Here is a 19048-nt window from a genome sequence, read left to right as displayed (position 1 = left end):
AGCCTAAGGTTCAGATTTTTTTAAAGCAGTTTAGGCACATTAGCAGGCAGATAGATTACTAAATCCACTGTGTTGGCTCCACTGATGTTTTCAAAGACTCAGCTCAGGCACCCCTGGTTCCCATGCCTGTGGTGAGTTCTTGCATGAGGAAGGTCAGATGCAGACCACTGATAGGGAGGGGCAGCACAGCACACACACAAGACAGCCAGGGGCAAAGGGAAACAGAATGAGTGTGAGAGAGAAAGAAAAGTAATTTTGGCTGCTATGACATGGGCTAATTAAAGTGTCTGACCTGGCTCAGGGGCCTAAATCCCAGAAGGTGTTCATGGCTGAGGATTCTGAGCAAAGGGAGGCATCTCTCTCTGTCCTGTCAGCCACGTGCACCTAATCAGCAACAGTTGGCTAGCTTAGATGGTTCCCAACTCAGCTCACCAGGTTCTGAAAATCCCTTTCTTAGGTGCTTAACTATCCTCACATACTCTATAGGGAGGCTAAATTTGGGGCTGAAAACTTCTTGATGAAGAGGGCGATCTAGGGGTTAGGCATAGCTCAGCTGAGCAATGCCTAAATCCTTTAAAAAATCTGGCCTGAAGCACGTAAGGATATGTCTACACCAGAATAAAAGCATGGGCATGGCAGGCCCAGGTTAGCTGATTTGGGCTTATGGGGCTTGGGCTTTGGGACTACATTGCTGTGTAGATATTTGGGCTTGGGCTGGAGCCTGGGGTCTGGGACCCGCCCACTTCTCAGGGTCCCACAACTCAGGCTCCAGTCTGAGCCCAAACATTTACACAGAAATTTTACAGGCCTGCAGCCAAAAAGGAGTTGTGGGGGTCACCACGTTATTGGATGGGGAGTTGCAGTACTGCTATCCTTACTTCTGCGCTGCTGGTGGTGGTGGCGTTACCTTCAGAGGTGGGCAGCTGGAGAGTGGCAGTTGGTGGCTGGGAGCCCAGCTCTAGAGGCAGAGCCACTGCCAACAGCCACGCAGAAGGATGGCATGGGATGTTATTGCCACCCTTCCTTCCGTGCTGCTGCTGGCAGCCAACAGCTGCCGTTCTCCAGCTCTGAAGGCAACACAGAAGTGAGGGTGGCCCCATAAAATACCGTGGCCTCCCTAAAACAACCTTGCAACTTCCTTTTGGGTCAGAACCCCCAATTTGAAAAACGCTTGTCTCCCCTGTCAAATCTGTACAGTCTAGGGTAAAAGCACACAAAATATCAGATTTCGCAGAGGGAGACTAGATTTCACAGTCCGTGACTTGTTTTTCATGGCCGTGAATTTGGTAGGGCCCTAATTATGGCAAGACTTTAATGGTACCTACAGGTAATGACGAACACTGTTATTGTGGGTGTCAAGTTTCCCTTCCCACTCTGAACTCTAGGGTACAGATGTGGGGACCTGCATGAAAGACCCCCTAAGCTTATTCTTACCAGCTTAGGTTAAAAGCTGCCACCACCAAAGTGTTACACAAAGAACAGGGGAAGTGCCCACTTGGAAACGTCTTCCCCCAAAATATCCCCTCAACCACTACAACCCCTTTCCTGGGGAAGGCGTGATAAAAATCCTCACCAATTTGCATAGGTGAACACAGACCCAAACCCTTGGATCTTAAGAACAATGAAAAAGCAATCAGGTTCTTAAAAGAATAATTTTAATTGAAGAAAAAAGTAAAAGAATCACCTCTGTAAAATCAGGATGGTAAATACCTTACAGGGTAATCAGATTCAAAACATAGAGAATCCCTCTAGGCAAAACCTTAAGTTACAAAAAGATACAAAAACAGGAATATACATTCCGTTCAGCACAACTTATTTTATCAGCCATTTAAACAAAGCAGAATCTAATGCACATCTAACTAGATTGCTTACTAATTCTTTACAGGAGTTTTGCATTCCTGCTCTGGTCCCAGCAAAAGCATCACACAGACAGAGAGAACCCTTTGTTTTTCCCCCACTCCAGCTTTGAAAGTATCTTGTCTCCTCATTGGTCATTTTGGTCAGGTTCCAGCTAAGTTATCTTAGCTTCTTAACCCTTTACAGGTAAAAGGGTTTTTCCTCTGGCCAGGAGGGATTTAAATGTGTTTACCCTTCCCTTTATATTTATGACAGGGGTTATTCTTTAGAAGTTGAATTTAGGAACAAAACCCATAGGGCTCAAAATCTTTGTACATCATCTGTTATATGGCTATGCCTACACATACAGTGGCATGTAGAGTACAGACACTATATGTGTAGCTACATGCCACAGTGAAAAGCTCTAGTAGGGGGGAGGCAGGGGGGAAACGCTCTGGCTGTTGCTTGCACCTTTCATCACTGCCTCCCCCTGCTAGAACTTTCCTCCACTGCGTCCCCCCTTCCCCACAACCTTTCCCCACTGCTGGAACTTTTCACTGTGGTATGTAAAGTCTCTGACATCAGGGATGCAGCAGGACACCACACTGCTAAAAACAGCAGTGTAGATGTGGGAGGCACTGCTAGGGCATGTAGGAGCCGTGTAGGGTATGCACCCTGTGGGTTCAGGTGTGTAGGGCACTCTCTTCTACTCACCTAAGCCATGTCTGACCATCTACACTGCTATTTATATCCATGCTAACTGGGGATCTAGGGTCTGTACTCTACTCACTGCAGTAAGTGTAGATGTAGCTTATGTTTAATATACCCGCTCTTGTTAAAAGTGCTTTAAGATAGATAAGTGTCCAATAATTGTATTGAATATTTTGGAACAGCTGGAATATTCCTCTTCCAACTCTCTTTCCCTGAATAAGGATGAACCCAGAAGACAGAGGATACCAAGACTTTTGTGGGGAGCCTTTGCTTTGAGACTCATGACATTTTGGAGTCAGGGTGAACCAAAAATAAACTGAGCAGCTGCTGGCAAACTTTTGACAGTGTTAAATATGCTTTGATAACAAAGCTGTGGGAACTGCCTGTTCAAGACTTGCAGAGTGTTTAATATCTGCTTGATAAACTGGTGAGGGGGTTGATACTGTGGTAAAGTAATTTTTTCTTTTTTAAGTTTACCCACTGAAGTGCTTCTTTCAGCTTTATGTGTGGATGTTTATTTAGATGAGATTATAAACTTTGGCGGAAACACGTTCTCTAGTGATTCATCTTATGTTCCCATAAAATGTCATGCATTACATTGGAGTAGTGTAAATGTTATGTTCTGGTTTGGGGACCTGGCTGGCTTTGCCGTTGATGTCTAGTTGACAATATGGTTTATCCTTTAATGTTTGAATTGCATTTTTCTCATTTCCTCTAAGACACAGAGACAATTGGCAGTAAGATGGTTTAGGAGAGAGAAAAATAAACTCTAAAATCAATTCTAAAGTTTCATCTAAGAATGCAGATGGTAGAGTTGCAAGATTTGCTCCCTTTAAGCTTGTTCTGAAATTCTGTGTGTGTGTGTGTGTGTATACACACACACGAATGGATGGATTTACTCTTCTTTACAGGAACAGCTAAGTCTCTTGCGCATTCAGATTCTCCCATAGTTGGAAGTGTTGTGCTTTGGGCTTTTGGTGCTACTAAAATAGAAGTAGCAGCTAGCCATGACATCTAAATTCCCCATGATTCCATGGGCTTAGTGTGCACTTATCTCTACTTTTTAACGTGCGTTTTTAGGAGGGGTAGGTATTTGCTATTTATTAGATCAATGTAGCTTGAATGACTTCAAGGACTGAGAGCTGTTCTCATGTTGTTAGACATTTTGATGCTTCCCAAAAGTTATTTTTACCCAAATATAAATATTACACAAAGGTTACACTTAAAATTAAGGTTTGTGAATTTCTAAAAATAGAAATTGTTTTCCATTGATTCTGTAAAGTTCAGAAAGAAAGTTGCATGTATTGTAATTTCTATAAGCTTGGACAATTGTTTCACTCAATCCAATATACTGAGTTAAGGAATTCTCCTTTCATTCACAACAGTTAGACACTGGTATCACTCCATTAACTTCAGTGGAGTTGCTCCTGATTTACACCAGTGTAATCTGGAGGACAATATCTCACAAGTGTTTCACATGTCATCCACAATGCCTTTTATTGTTGCATTTATTTAGTATATTTATTAATCAATTATTTATTCATTTTTATAGATAAAAAAAATCAACAGGAATTTTCCCGTAAACCAGCAGGTAAGAAAGAGAAACATTTGGAAAATTAATAATTTGCATAGCATCTGTGTTGGAATTGTTTTGTTGCTCTGTTTTGTTTTGGTTTTTTTTCAGAGAAGATAGGGATGCTAGCTCTTAATCGGCTTCCTTTACACTAGATCATTGAAATGAAGGGATGTTGAGGTGTTCAAGAAAAGAAGGATTTTGTCCATTGTTTCCAAAATGCATCTACGTTTGTTTCTACTTTTATAATGAAAAGAGGAGTTCCTCTGAAAAGAGGAGTGGAATTATTATATTCTATATACTAATATATTGTGTCTTGAGAATGAAGACATTCTGAAAAATTCTCCTCTTTGGTGACACTTTCATTTTTAAAGCTGACCTGGATTTTTAAAAGAATTTTCCCTCCCTCTCACTCTTCCTAAAAGATTGTTAATCATCCACAGAAGTAGAGAATGCATTTGCACCATAAGTATCTATAAGAAATCTGTTTTCACTGAAGATGTCAATTCACCTTGAGCTTCTTCAAGAACAGCTACTGTAAAATCACTTAGTATTCAGTAGCATAAAGGCTGCTGCTGACTGATCTGAAAATAAGGAAAGACAAAATTGCTTAGTAAACAAAAGATAACTAGCAAGTTAAGGTTTTAATGATCGGGATTTTTTTTCTGAATTCATCACTCAACTTTAATTACCAATCAACAAAAATAATACAAATATAAATAATAAATATAATGGTTCAGCAAGCTAGTACATACGTATGCAATGCTTTCTGCTATTCTGGACCTCCTGGCACCAGTGATTAGAATGGTATTTGGTTCCTCTTCATTAGAGTTTCATTGGCTTAAAAATAACTTTCTTGACTTGAGTAGCTTGTTGGGCATGCTATCTATAAAGGAGTCTGCAATTAATTCATTCTTCCCTCAGGACTTACTATAGAGAATTTCAGGGAAGACAGCCAAAATATCAATTTGAAAGGAGGTAGACAGATTAGAGAATTTCATATATAGAAAGAAAATAATTTACTGATCTATGAGGATACAGGAATTTGGGAGATCAGTGATTTCAAAATCAGATGTCCTTCCTGGCTTGATTTGAACTGAAGATAAATATTGTGTGGTCTTAATTGAATAGTGTATATCTGTTTGGTGAGGAAAAGATTCCAGTAACACACAGATTTAGGGCTAATTTCTGTCTTCTAATATATAGCTGGCACCAGCATGAACTTCAGAGAAGGATCAAGCCATTTTGTTGTTCCATTAACCGCACATTATTTATCTGCTAATTAAATTACAGTCTTGTGTACCTTTGTCATTGCCACATTTATTTTAGTAAAATGAGTTATTGTCTATCTGAAGTTGAATAACTATGGGGATACAGGAACTAACTGGTTTGTTTTATGAAAGTACATTATTAATGTGCCCATGTAATAAGAAACCTTGAACTCTGAAATTGTTCTGACTGGGAAACTAGTTTGGGGGATTTTCTTAACAATATCATATTTTAGCTATAGTGATTAGCTCAAACTTTGTATATTTTTATTTGTTTAGTATGCAAACACTTTCAGGGAAATAGCTTCCTCATTTTTTATGTCCAATTAAAAACCCATGAACACGTAAGGTGCTATATAGTAAACAATAACAGAAACTAGCATAGGGCTCTAAACGGCTTACTTTAATACATGTGAACAGCTTTACACACATGAAGTCCCAATGAAGCAAATAGGTCTACTCAGGTGAGTAAAATTACACATGCTTGCCCTGAGCCCATATTGATCAGCTATTCTAATTTAAACATCTTTATCTGACTTCTATTGCAAATAAACCGGCTGACAAACAAGTTATGGAGAATATTATATTTTACTATTACAAATAAGGAATGGCTTGTATGAGTATTTGGCTAACAAAATCAGTTGCAAAATTCAAAAATATTTGGCTGAATATATAAAGATTGTTTGAGTGAGATTCAAAAAGATATTGCTGGTTTTTCCATACGGAGGCATTTACTTTCTCATCAATATCCTCCTTTGCTAAAATTTCAGCTACTAAAATAACTGACTTTATTAATTTTAGACATTATTAATGCTTCAGATGTGCATACATTAGTTGGCTTTTTCATCTATGTTGATCTGGGTGTATAGAAGCTTCATACAGAATTTTCCCTTGGCAGTGAAATTTGCAAATGTATTAGGTGTTTGTTTTTTCATAGTGCAAAAATATGGACCAAAATGTGCACTTTTTTTAAATACAGACTCTGAATCTCATCTAAAGAGACTGAGTTGATGCCACAACTTTACTTTGTAAAAACTAGAAGGGGGAGAGGGGATTGAACAGGTCATTGTCACTGAAAGTGATTAAATATATTTATATTAGACTATCATTTTATAAAAGCTATAGCTAAAATAGCATTAGCCCTTTTTGAGCTAAACAGCTAGCCAAAAATTTGGGGTCTCTTAGGTTGTTCCAGTTAGGCAGAGAAATTGGTGCAATTCTTTGATGCTGTTCTGTTTATTTACAAAGAATGTGCAAAGTCCACAGACGGAATCAAACAGCAAAAAACTTGCTTTTATCGCAGCACCAGAAACACTCTTTTTAGCTTGCCCCTCTGACCCCAAAACCTCACCTTCTACGGTCAGACATTATGTTTTCAGCAGGTCCTTAAGCCTGTCTGTCTCTCTCTTTTTCATTCTCTGTATTCTGCTCAGGTTAAAAAAACTTAACTGTCAGGGCAGTTAAGCACTGTAACAAAATGGTGACAGGTGTTGTGGAATCTCCATCACTGGAGGTTTTGAAAACATATTAGACAAACACCTCTCAGGAATGGTCTAGTTATTATTTATTCCTGCCTGCTGAGGTCCTACTGAGGTCCCTTCCAGTCCTACACTTCTATGATTCTATGATGGAAAAGGGTCAAAGGAATAGGATGTGTCCTTAAGGGGCTGGGTGTTAGGAAGGTTCTGCGAAATGGGGAGAATAAAGTTAGGGGAAGCTGAGGAAGGAGAATATAACAGTAGTGTGGTGATGGCTGTAAAGAAAATACCACTGTAAAATAAGCACAATCTTAGAACCGAATGATATATTTTTATTTTCTCGGAACCCTAACCATTCTCCGTATCTAATGCTATCTAATAAAATAAATACAAGTAATTGAAGAAAAACCTAGATTTAAATTACAGTTTCATACATTTTGTGCGGAAATCCCTTCAGTGGAAAGAGGATCAGGCCCTTTATCAGATAGGCAGGAAGGTTAGAATATCTCAGGGTGATAGCCAAGGGCATCTATATTTGACTTGTTCCTCCTTGGCAGGAAACACAGATGTCACCTTTTCTTGGAGCTCATCACTGTTTTGCAGCTGTTGTATGAAGCACTGACAATGTCAGCTCCTGAGAGAGACAGGAGGCTAGAGTGAGTTCAAAAAAGTAACACTGACTTCTTTGTTGACCCTTACAACACTGCAGACTAATATACTTTTTTTCCTCGGTAAAAGGACATGTAGTGTATATCCATTTGCGGGTCCTGATCTCATACACTACCCCTTCATGAGTACCGCAACCCTCCTGTATGTTGTTCATCCTAATAAGTCTGTAACTTCTTGCCAATGGACAAATCTCAATCTGAAATCTACCTCACAGCCTGCCAGAGACCTCCTGGATTAGAGATCTGAAACAGACCTTCCTACCAACCTCCCTTCTTGGCAAGGGAATCCAAATTCACCTGCCTCCCAGCTGCTGGAGATCTTGCTGCTAATTCTGGGTATGTTCCCTCACCAGCTATTGGGACTCTCAGTTTTCATTTGTGATCCACATGGAACGTGCATCATGATTGGAGAGTTAACAGGGTGTTGAGATATTGTTCAGATGAGAATTACTTTTAAAATGGAGTTAGGGTTTAGATTTAAGGCTGAATCATAGCTAGCAGCTGAGTTTGGATTCAATGGTAACATATTCAGTGCTGCCAAGTGAAATTTTTGACTGAAAATTTCAGAGACCTGGCACCTTCTTAAAGAGTGAAACTTTCAAAATCCTTTGTTCTCATGAAATTTCAGCTGCACCCAAACTTTTCTAGTTTTTTATCCATCCTAGATCCATTCTAATACCAGTGAGAGAGGGCTTGCATTCATGGTTTTGAATCTAATCATCCTTGAAAATTATAAAGGGCTGGATTCAAAGTTAGTTTTGCCCCATATTGGATTAAAATCTAGCAGTTTCTCCCCCAATTTTAAATGTATACTACATTTTTTTATATCTCATGCGTTAAAATTACTCTGGATTATTTACATGATGCTAAAACACAGGCAGTACCATGTTAATCATGAAACAGGTGTCCCTTCTTCTGCCCATTTGTAAATACTCTCCAATTGGTAATTCAAGGATTCATCACGCTTTTCTGAAGATAGTAACCTGATCAGTATTCCCTTCTTTTTTTGAGGATCATATTTATAGACGAGCTAAGGGAACATTTCAGTAGCTTTCTGAGCACAGTTATTACATTATTGTAAAGTACTTTGGAGGATCACTTTGAGTGTTAAAAGTGCTATGTACGTAAAATCAAGTCTTAATCTATTTTATATCTACCTACCGGACAGTTTGCAAAGAAATACCTGAACTAATCTGCATTGCTGCAATTTTTTTATGATCTCAGTTTTTAAACTTATTTTCTCTTAATTACAAAAAAATATTGTACAACTCCTCAAAGATCAAGAGACTTAAGCACAGGTAAGAAGAAAATGCTTGTGTCTTTAAAGGACAGCCCTGTGCTGTGGATGGTAGAGAACTGTGCAGCTCCAAGGGAAGACTGGGGAGAAATTTAGTCTCAGGTACAGAATTTCGCATTTTCTTGGAGCAGGAAAGCATCCCTCCTTGTGCTCTGTGGAGCACATGGGGTTACACAGGCTGTACCATACTAAAATGGGGCACATTTGCTCACCCCAGTATGTCCAATCTCTTTGATGGTGCAGTGCAACCTTTGAGGTGTGCAAGGGAAGAGTCTGTGCTCAGGAGAGTGCAGAGGCTGTGCTGTGCAAGGAGATGGTGACTCCTTGGGTTCCCCTTACTGCACTCCCACACAGAGAAGTAGCTATAATATTTGGTTAGGTTTGTACAATATTTGGTTATATTCTGCTGTGGATTTCCTTTACATACCCTCAGACTTGTGTGCCTTCACCCCCCCGCGTAACCTTGGGGGTAAATTCAATATCAGGGAGTATATTATAATCAGCTGAGTAATTTTCTATGTTATTGATTTACTTCTACATTAAATTTCACTCTCACCAGTACATTATGATCATCACCCTTCTGTGCTATAGAGGCAAAGCACAAATTGCAATTACATGGTATTAGTGATGAGCTGACCCACTTAAAAAGAAAACAATATGTACATGAGACACTGCTATTGAGTGATATAATTGATACTCTGTTTAGAGGAAATAGCCAAGATTAACCTTTTATAAGTAAAACAGATAACTGCTCTTTAAGTAATTATACTGAAGAAAATAGCACTGGAATATACTGTTCAATATTTGCACATTGTGCTTACACACTACATGAATGTCTCTTTCTGTTTTAAGAGGCAAATTTCTGTAGCAGGTGAAAATTCATCCAGTCATCCAAAAACTGCTGGAGCTTTACCATTCTTTCTGCTATATTGCCATTCCATTAGCCATTTCATTAGCCACCAAAAATGCCAGTTTCAGGAAGAAATAAAGGGACCTTTACACCAGTCATAAAGGTGAATGTCATTACTTGGGCAGGTTGATAGGTTAACATCTGTTTGAGTGATAGTCATCTGTGCTGAAACATACAAATGTTTTGCTTGTGGGATTATAACCTCCCAAAAGACATCACTTTTATAATATTTTAAAAAGTGAAATGATGGAACAGGATGTTCTGCTAAAAAGTGAGATGTTACTCAAATAAAATACCCTTAATATGGTTCTTGCAGCACATGGGAGACCGTGTTTATTTTCTGCCTCATTTGGGGTTTTCGACTTTGCAGGTCTATTGAGTTAATTATTTTTCAATACATCATAATTGTTGCTCCTCAGAATTGCCACTCTGAATCTCATGACTGACAGTTAATGAACTTTCAGGTCCTATGGTACATCTGTACTATCACCATCTATTGTCACAGTGAAGTTTTTGATCGGGTTTATTTGAGGGGGAAGAGTCTGTAATGAAGCTCCTATTGTCAAGTGTTTATTAAAACTCTGAGGGGAAGCTGAATTCGTGCTGTTGAATTAAGCAGAAATGCACAATACGGTGTAAATTCTGCGGTGATCATTGCCTTCTATTACATTGTCAGCCTTACATGCAACTAGGCATAGATTACTCCATAACTTAAGGCCTAGAAATTCTTATATTGATTAAGTATTTACATTTCACTTGAACAAAAAAGGAAATATACATATATTTAAAACTTACACCCCTCTTTCTCTCCATGGAGGAGATGGGCTGTAAAGTAGAAGAAAAGATGTCTTTATTAGAGTAGGTTTGTAAACACCAACAAATGTTATTTGTTGATATGTCTTTTAAAGAAAAAAGTATTAGATGTTGTATATTGGCGTTGTTAAGTCTTCAAAGAAGTTGGATGCTTTCATTGGAAGTGTAAATAGTACAATGACAGGCCCATTACAAATGACTAAGACAAATAAAGGATTTCTGTTTTTTCTAAAAAGTGATATTTGGAAGATGTTTGAGCCAACAGTTGATAGTGTGAGCAGCATTTGGTAAAGCAACAAATGTTCACTTATGATTTTAATAGTTTTACGTTTGCATTCTGGTCACTTACATTTTATTGTTAGATTTTGTTTTTTTAACTCCCATCAAAACAGGCACTGAAGCAGGCCTGTTTCACAAAGAAATAATGTTGTGCAAGCAGAGCATTTGTCTACAAACAGATGTCCTAAATGATGGCCATGTGGTGGACCTCTCTGTCCTCACACAAGGTGCCGAAAAGAGGTGACTAACCCAAAACATGAACTTGTCACAATAACACTTCAACTTAAAAGGCAGGTTTCTCCATTATATCTAGGCATATTTAGAAAGGCCAAATATGGGGACAACACCCAACTCTCTGTAAAGCTCAACTTAATAAACTCAGCTTAGTGCGTACTTACCAGATGTGGATTTGTTCTTTATGATCATTTTCGAATTTTCAGCTGAAGATGATGTTAGAACTAAAGTCACTGTAACCACTTATTGTGATGCCTTCTTTACTGCATGGAGCGAGAGTCTAAAAGTTCCCAAGGATAATATTATTTTTATTAGACAAGAATGAAAATCTTCAATAAGTCTACACAAATATTATTTCTTGGGGAATTGTGTCAATTAAATAAACTAATTGGAACCAATGAAGCAGATACTTTAACTAGTAGTATCTGCTCTTGAAGAAACACATGGGACTCCAAGAACCTTTTGAAGTTATTTTTAATTACAATTTACCGGGGGGGGGGGGAGTGGGAGGGAATGTCTACAATGGCATCTTATTTTTTTCATTCCCTGTCTTATATGTGCTCAAATAGTTGGATTGCACCTTCTATAATATTGTGGCGTCTATGAAAACCTGATCTGTCACTTCCCTTCCTAACGCCTAAAAATATAGCACTGCACAGCTTTACCTATCACAGTCAACTATTGATGTTCCTCTTTTCTTTAACAAGTGGGACAAGAAATACAATTGTGAGAGATTTGTGTAATTGGAGGCAGTGCACCCCATTGGATAGGGCACTGGATTGGGACTAAGGTGACCTGGGTTGTACTCCCAGCTCTGCCATTGGGCTGCTTGGTGAATTAGGGCAAGTGATTTCACCTATTTTTGCCTTAATTTCCACAATGGTAAAAGGAAAATAATGCTACCTACCTCCTTTGGTAAAGTGCAAGGAGATCCACAGATTAAATGCTATCAAAAAGTTAATATTATTCTTATCATTATTTTAATACCAGGAGCAGAAACTCAGTAGACACTAGACATTTTATTGGTGTATCCTTTTCACACTGTGGCATATTTAAACTTCATCATCTAATTGAGATAAAATATTTATTCCATTTTTCATTTTCTTAATATCTTTTATAGAATATTTGGCATCATTTTATTGTATCATCATATTAAAATATTGATCATCTGAATTAAATCTCTTCAGTCTGGTGCCTAGAACGTACAAATATACGGCTGCCTACAAATAATAGTGTTGTTTTTCATGGGAGGCCAGGGAAGAAAATCTATTAAGGCCCTATATCAATGCACTTTTAAAGTCCTAGTTATTGATCTCTTAATGAAATACTGCATTTACAATCCTAACTATAGTTTTATCTAGCTAAACAATGTCTTTCTCCTTCTGCGTATGTATGTTTTACATAGCACAGAAATTAGAAACTTCTCAGTAGACAAGAAAAAAACCAGTTTGTGTAGTCTGTATATGTGTATAAAAACAACACATTGTCAAGCTTACACAGTTAGGCAGGCCAAAGGCAGAAAAAGTTAAAGTTCAGGCTGAAGGCAGTCTTAACCCTGCATGAGTGTAGGGGTTTTTTGGGGTGGAGGCATTGCCACCCCCCTCCCACAACAGGGCTGGCCTTATGCAGGGGTGCTATGGTCAGGGGGATGCCGTGGTCAGGGGGGCAAGGCTCAGTGCTGCAGCAGCCCCCCCGACTTCCTCCTCCTCCTCCCACAGCCGCTCGGGGTGCTGGCTGGATTGGCGGTGCCGGTGGAGCCCACGTTGCTGTGCGTGTCCGTGTGGTGAGGGAAAGCGGGAGCCTGGCATGCAGCATCCCCTTGGCAGCAGCAATAGCCCCAGCAGGAAGGCAGCAGCACTGAGTGACACCACCAAGTCCAGCTGTGGCAGCCTGTGCCAGAGTGGCTGCAGCTCCTGGGCTTAGGTCTATGCAGCAGCGGCGGTTGGGGCTCCTGTCCCCCACCCAGCACTAGGCCCCCTCCAGATATAACAGTAAAGCTATGCCTATGAGTATATGATTCCTAAAGTAATATGGTAGGCAGTAGAAATACTTATTGTAATGTTGGTTTATGGAGTAACTGCAGAACAAAACAAAGCTGAGAGGCAATAATTAGTAAAGATATCCCAAGTGGAACTGACATTAAAAATAATAGACTAGCTAAACAAATACTATGTAAAAGATTTTTTTTTTAAAAGTCACTCTCAATTCATAATGTGTTACATAAAACTTTTTGTCCCTTTTAAGCAGTTACTGCTAGTAACAGAGACTGTAACAGGAATGTCATTTACCGAGCAATAAATATGTTGTATAGGTTTAGCACACAGAAGAACATTTGGTTTATATATTCTTGGGCAAAGATTTATGAAGCCCATGCTATTTTACAACACATAGAATACCAAATTTTCAAACCCCCAGTCCTCAAAAGATTGAGGAATTTATTTTTAAATCCTATTGCCAGACTGTCTCCTAGTGACATGCATTTAGAACATAAAAATCAGACTAGGAAATCCAAATTGTGGTTATAATGATGAAACCCTGTGCATTTTTCAAAAAAATCTGATTAGATAAGATTGCAATGGACTCTGATGCTGTTAAGGATAATTTTTGTCTCATGCTCAAGGCAAAGCTGAGGTTTTTAATGAAAATAAATATAACAAATTCAAGGTGGGACTTCAAAGGCAGTGGAGAACAGTCAGAGAGATTTGAAAAAGTTCAATGCAAGGATGCCTTCAGCATTTCCCCCATTCGTGATGGAGAAGCAATGGTGGGATCAGTCCTTCATGTTCCAGTGCTTGCATATGTGGAGGCTCAGACTGGTGGTGGCATTCTTGTCACTCATATCCCTAAAATACTTCAGCTGGTAGTGGTAAATAGGAAGAGCTCTATCAGAGTATCTTCCACAATGGAAGTCTGAAAGAGAAGAGTTGACCTACTGAACAATTTAAAATAAATTGGTTGTGATTCTTAAATTATCTAGATTATTTTAAGAAATCTGACTTTCTGGGTTTGGTGATATAAGTGTCATAGAAAAATAGATTTATAATATAATCATCAACAGTACCATATTTGGTTAATAAGCTATAATAAGTTTAAGATAGATGACAGACATTGCGGTGTTTTTAACCACCAAAGAAATGTTTTAGGTACGTTGTTTCATGATTTCTTTGCTCCAACTCAGTAAAGCAGACATTACTGAATAACATTCCTTCCTTGCAGTTGGTGAGATACATTTTTAGTTTCATTTTCTGCAAGTACAGTTGACAAATATGTTTAATTTATTTTTATAGAACTGGATTCATTGTATTTCTCCAAGCTATTGTCATATAACGAAAATGCTCAGCTCAAAGTCCTAAAAAGAATGGCTAATAATAGTTTCTCCGTTTAATTGCAATGGGAGCTGAATATTCTATGTGGCAATATTGTTAAAAAGCCATAATAGTTTTTCTCTCTTCACCCTGACTAATTCTTTAAAAGAAGGTCTTCACAGCCTGTGATAGCAAGTCTCTGTAGCTTATGAAATACTTCAATAGGGTGAGAAACTATCTGTGGGGCAGGTTAAGGAGTATGAAAGAAACCTAAATATAGACAGTAGGATTCATTGAAACATATTGATTATTTCATAAGCTTGAATAGCAGTGTTTTCTTCTAATCTTATTTGTTTTGTGATATCCCGTAGCATGTGGCAGTCCGCCTCCAGCACCAGGCACTCCTGCACCAGGAACTAGAAGTACTCAGTGTTTCTATAATTTGCAAACTTTATTGTAAGCTGCTTGAATGGAAATTCAGGACAATGCCAACCACCTGCATCAACATGTGGGGGAACTTGCTGGGATCAGCGGTGAAAGGGGGATAGTCCCAGTGGCAAGAAAGGGAGACACTCACGCTGGGACGATAGTAGCTCCCCCCACCCCGGGAGTCTCTGACACCCACGGGCCGCATAGGGGAGAAGGGTGCTGACTGGCCAGCATTCCCCAGCTCCTAGAATTTAGCCCAGGGCAGGGGCCATGTGGAGTCTCCTTTGGCTCTGTTTCATCAGCCCATACTACTCATCCAAACTAAGAATGGGAACCTGGCCGAACAGATGCTGCGGGTGTAGCTGGCCACCCAGTACTTAATTTGTACCAGGGCTTGCCAGGGCTAAGCTCTGGCACCTCTAGGCTTGGCCGTTCATAGCCCCAGCACCTCTGGGATCACCACGTCAGTCATGAATGTAAAAAAAAAAAGAAAGTTGCTTGAGCCCCAGCCCCTCTTTCACTAGAATTAGGCACCTGGTTTGTGGATCAGGAAGGATTCCCCCTCCCCCCGCCTCCATGGGCCAATTAGCCGAGTGCATTTTTTGCCTTCTTGGCAGCACCTTCAAGCCAAAGTGGGTTGTGTAGGACCGTGTTTAGTACCTACCTGAGGTACTTGAGTGATAGTGTTTGTTAGCTGCAATGTCTGGCTGGTTTCCATCACAGTTAAAAGAATGAAATGAACAGCTCCCAGAGGTAAAAGTCCTAGGATTTTGCTGGTGGGCCTTGGGCTCATGTGATAGGTTGAGACCTGGTGACGCTTGAGGTTCCCACCCTCCTGCATCCTGTATCCCCCTCATGGTGGGGAAGATGCTAGGACTCAGGGAACGCTGAGTCCTGCGGGGGCAGGCTGAGCTGAGCCTACCCCACATTATGGGTGATATGGTAAGGAACCCTGTAACCTCCACAGTGGAACCAGTTAAATGCCTGGTGTAGGAAAGTAGGGTGATGGGCGGGTAGCTCCCCTCCTTTGTGTTAAAGTTGTGGCCTGCCACTTAATTCCATGCATGTGTCTGTCCTCATTTTGCTGCTGTGTCCATATCAATAGATTTCATATACTATATCTGCATTCTGAGGATTCCATACCTTTACCTGCAGTATTTATGCATTGCTTCATATTCAGTGGATTAAAAGTGGCTAACCAATAGATCTTAATGAAACTGTAAATGGGGAATCATGACCGATGCTGTGTGGTATGTTTCCAGTGGGGTCCTGCAGGGTTTGGTTCTTGCCCCTATGCTGTTTAACATTTTTATCAGTCACCGATAAAACAAAATCATCACTGGTAAAGTTTGTAGATGACACAAAAATTGAGTGAATGGTAAATAATGAAGAGAACAGGTCACTGGTTCAGAGCAATCTGGATCACTTGGCAAATTGGGTGCAAGAGAGCAATATGTGTTTTTAATATGGCTAAATGTATATATCTAGGAACAAAGAATGTTCTTACAGGAGCGGGGGACTCTATCCTGGGAAGCAGTGACTCTGAAAAAGTTTTAGGAGTTGTGGAGGACAGCTGAACATGAGCTCCCAATATGATGATGTGGACAAAAGAGCTGATACAATTCTGGGATGCATAAACAGAGGAATTTCAAGTAGGATTAGAGAACACTCTACCTTTGTATTTGGCATTTTTTCAACCACTATTAGAATATTTTGTCCATTTCTGGTGTCCACAATTCAGGAGGATAGTGATAAATTGAAAAGGGTTCAGAGAAGAGTAACCAGAATGATTAACGGATTAGAAAACATGTCTTATAGAGATAATTTCAAATATCTCAGTCTAGTTGGTTTAGCAAAAAGAAGGTTAAAGGGGTGATTTGATCAGACCATCAGTATCTACATGGGGAACAAATATTTAATAATAGGCTCTTCAATCTAGAAGAGAAAGGTATAACACAATCCAATGGCTAGAAGTTGCAGCTAGACAAGTTCAGAGTGGAAAGAAAGCATACATTTTAACAGTGAGAGTAACTGACCACTGGAACTATTTACCAAGCACTTAGCATTTTTAAATCAAGATTGGATGTTTTTCTAAAAGATAAACTCTAGGTTTTTATTTTGGGAAAGTTCTATGGCCTGTGTTATAGAGGAGATCAGACTAGATGATCATAATGGCTTTGGAATTATGAATCTTCTTGTACACTGAGAGCTCTCCCATTTAAATAGCAATAGTAGAGGGTCCTGAAATTATATCTTTGATAATATTCTCCTGTAATTAGAGATTATGTGTGTGTGACCAAGAACGAAGTATGCTATGATTATAATAGTGTGTATTTTCATTAGTTATGAGATTTTTTTATCTGTTAAATTCAGTGTCTGTTACAAGCATGGGATAAGAGCATTATATAGCTTTTCAGGCCTATTAAAGTTTTATATTTGTCTCTCTAATATCTTTCCTTCCAGATGTTTGGGTGAGGTTATACTATTGCCTTCTTTGATTGTTTTCTTCCAACATAGTTCACTTTCACAAAAGGTGAACAATTGAAAGCTATGACCTCTGTTTCACCTAATCTGCATTATACAGTGGATACCAATAATAGTAATCATTAGTAATGCCAAACTGTGGCATTTAGTCACTGCTTTGTGATTTTTTTTATACTATACACTTTTCTCTCATTTCATCAAATTCACTTTCCATTATCAAATGCACTTGCTTGCTTTTTAAAATTTTGTCCAAAGCTACAACTTCTTCATTTAGATCAAAATTGAGCACTGGAAGAAGACGGCTCTGCTGATGTGTTTGAGGTTAGTGAGCTCTCGCCAGGAATTGCTGCCACCGCATCCTGCTTCCCAGTGCAGTAATGTCTTCTGTCCCTCTTGCTGATGAGAATTTATTCCCAGAAGTCTTTGAAATGTACTTTGACTCAAAAGAATATTGGCTAAGTGTTCGGCGTGCCTCGGGGTGGATAATGAAGCTGCGACAGATCAGCAACTCCTGGATATGGAAGTAATAGATTTGGTTGTAATGTGTAATTACTGTTACGTGAAACACACTAAGAATTTTTAAGATCAAGAAAGGTACATTGTATTTCCTAGTTAGCAATCATGCTTAAGTAGAGTACCATAAATTATTTTTAAAACTGAATACCTCAGTACAGTAATGTGTGACTGTTTTGGCTATTACATTTTTATCTTGCCAGTTTATGATAATGCCATATTTTTATTGTGGCATCAGTGATAGTAGTGGAATGAGAGCATACTGTAGAGAATTTAGAGATGCAAAGAATATCTTCACATCTGCTAAGCTTTTTATAGTTTATGGGTAATACTTTGTGGCTGCAAACTGTTACTGCAGTAATTCATCAATAGGACCTAACCTCTTCAATATGTCACTCTCTTAGCAAACCTGTCTGGAAGATGGTTATATGCACTTGGTGGAAGGAATTGATGCCTGTAAAATTTAACTTCAATGAGATAATTCTATAGAGATTTCCATTATACTTTGTATAGCAAGAGAACTGCTGACTTTGTTAAATCAGTTACACCCAGATGTAGTCCAGTGTTAATATGGCCCAGATTTTAAAAGGTAATTAGGCATTACTCCACTCAGTCTTGCAATGCCTAACTGATTTAGGAGTCTAAATCTCATTTTCAAAAGTGGGTTAGGCACTTAGGACCCAGATCCTCACATGTATGTACGGATTTGGGTCCTAAGTGCCTTCTATGATGAGATTACTGGTTCTGTGGATGAAGGGAAAGCAGTGGATGTATTGTATCTTGACTTTAGCAGAGCTTTTGACACGGTCTCCCACAGTATTCTTGTCAGCAAGTTAAAAAAGTACGGGCTGGATGAATGCACTATAAGGTGGGTAGAAAGTTGGATAGATTGTCGGGCTCAACAGGTAGTGATCAATGGCTCCATGTCTAGTTGGCAGCCGGTGTCAAGTGGAGTGCCCCAGGGGTCGGTCCTGGGGCCGGTTTTGTTCAATATCTTCATAAATGATCTGGAGGATGGTGTGGATTGCACTCTCAGCAAATTTGCGGATGATACTGAACTGGGAGGAGTGATAGATACGCTGGAGGGCAGGGATAGGATACAGAGGGACCTAGACAAATTGGAGGATTGGGCCAAAAAAAATCTGATGAGGTTCAATAAGGATAAGTGCAGGGTCCTGCACTTAGGACGGAAGAACCCCATGCACAGCTACAGACTTGGGACCGAATGGCTAGGCAGCAGTTCTGCGGAA

The 19048-nt window shown here is 39.3% G+C and overlaps 1 protein-coding gene across 14 annotated transcripts in view; it reads left to right on the top strand.

The window, feature by feature from the left end:
* Positions 1–19048, top strand: part of SNTG1 (syntrophin gamma 1) — a 525384-nt gene that overhangs the window by 408591 nt on the left and 97745 nt on the right. For all 14 annotated transcript variants that reach the window (XM_075125232.1, XM_075125233.1, XM_075125239.1 and 11 more), the window contains one exon: positions 4100–4138. In XM_075125232.1, coding sequence (XP_074981333.1) covers positions 4100–4138 — 39 coding nt within the window. The remainder of the gene's footprint in view (positions 1–4099; positions 4139–19048) is intronic.

This window comes from Caretta caretta, chromosome 2 (genome assembly GCF_965140235.1).
Source record: "Caretta caretta isolate rCarCar2 chromosome 2, rCarCar1.hap1, whole genome shotgun sequence".
NCBI classification, from domain to species: Eukaryota; Metazoa; Chordata; order Testudines; family Cheloniidae; genus Caretta; species Caretta caretta.
Note: the sequence above shows the minus strand (reverse complement) of the source record. Positions and strands in the feature narration are given on the sequence as shown.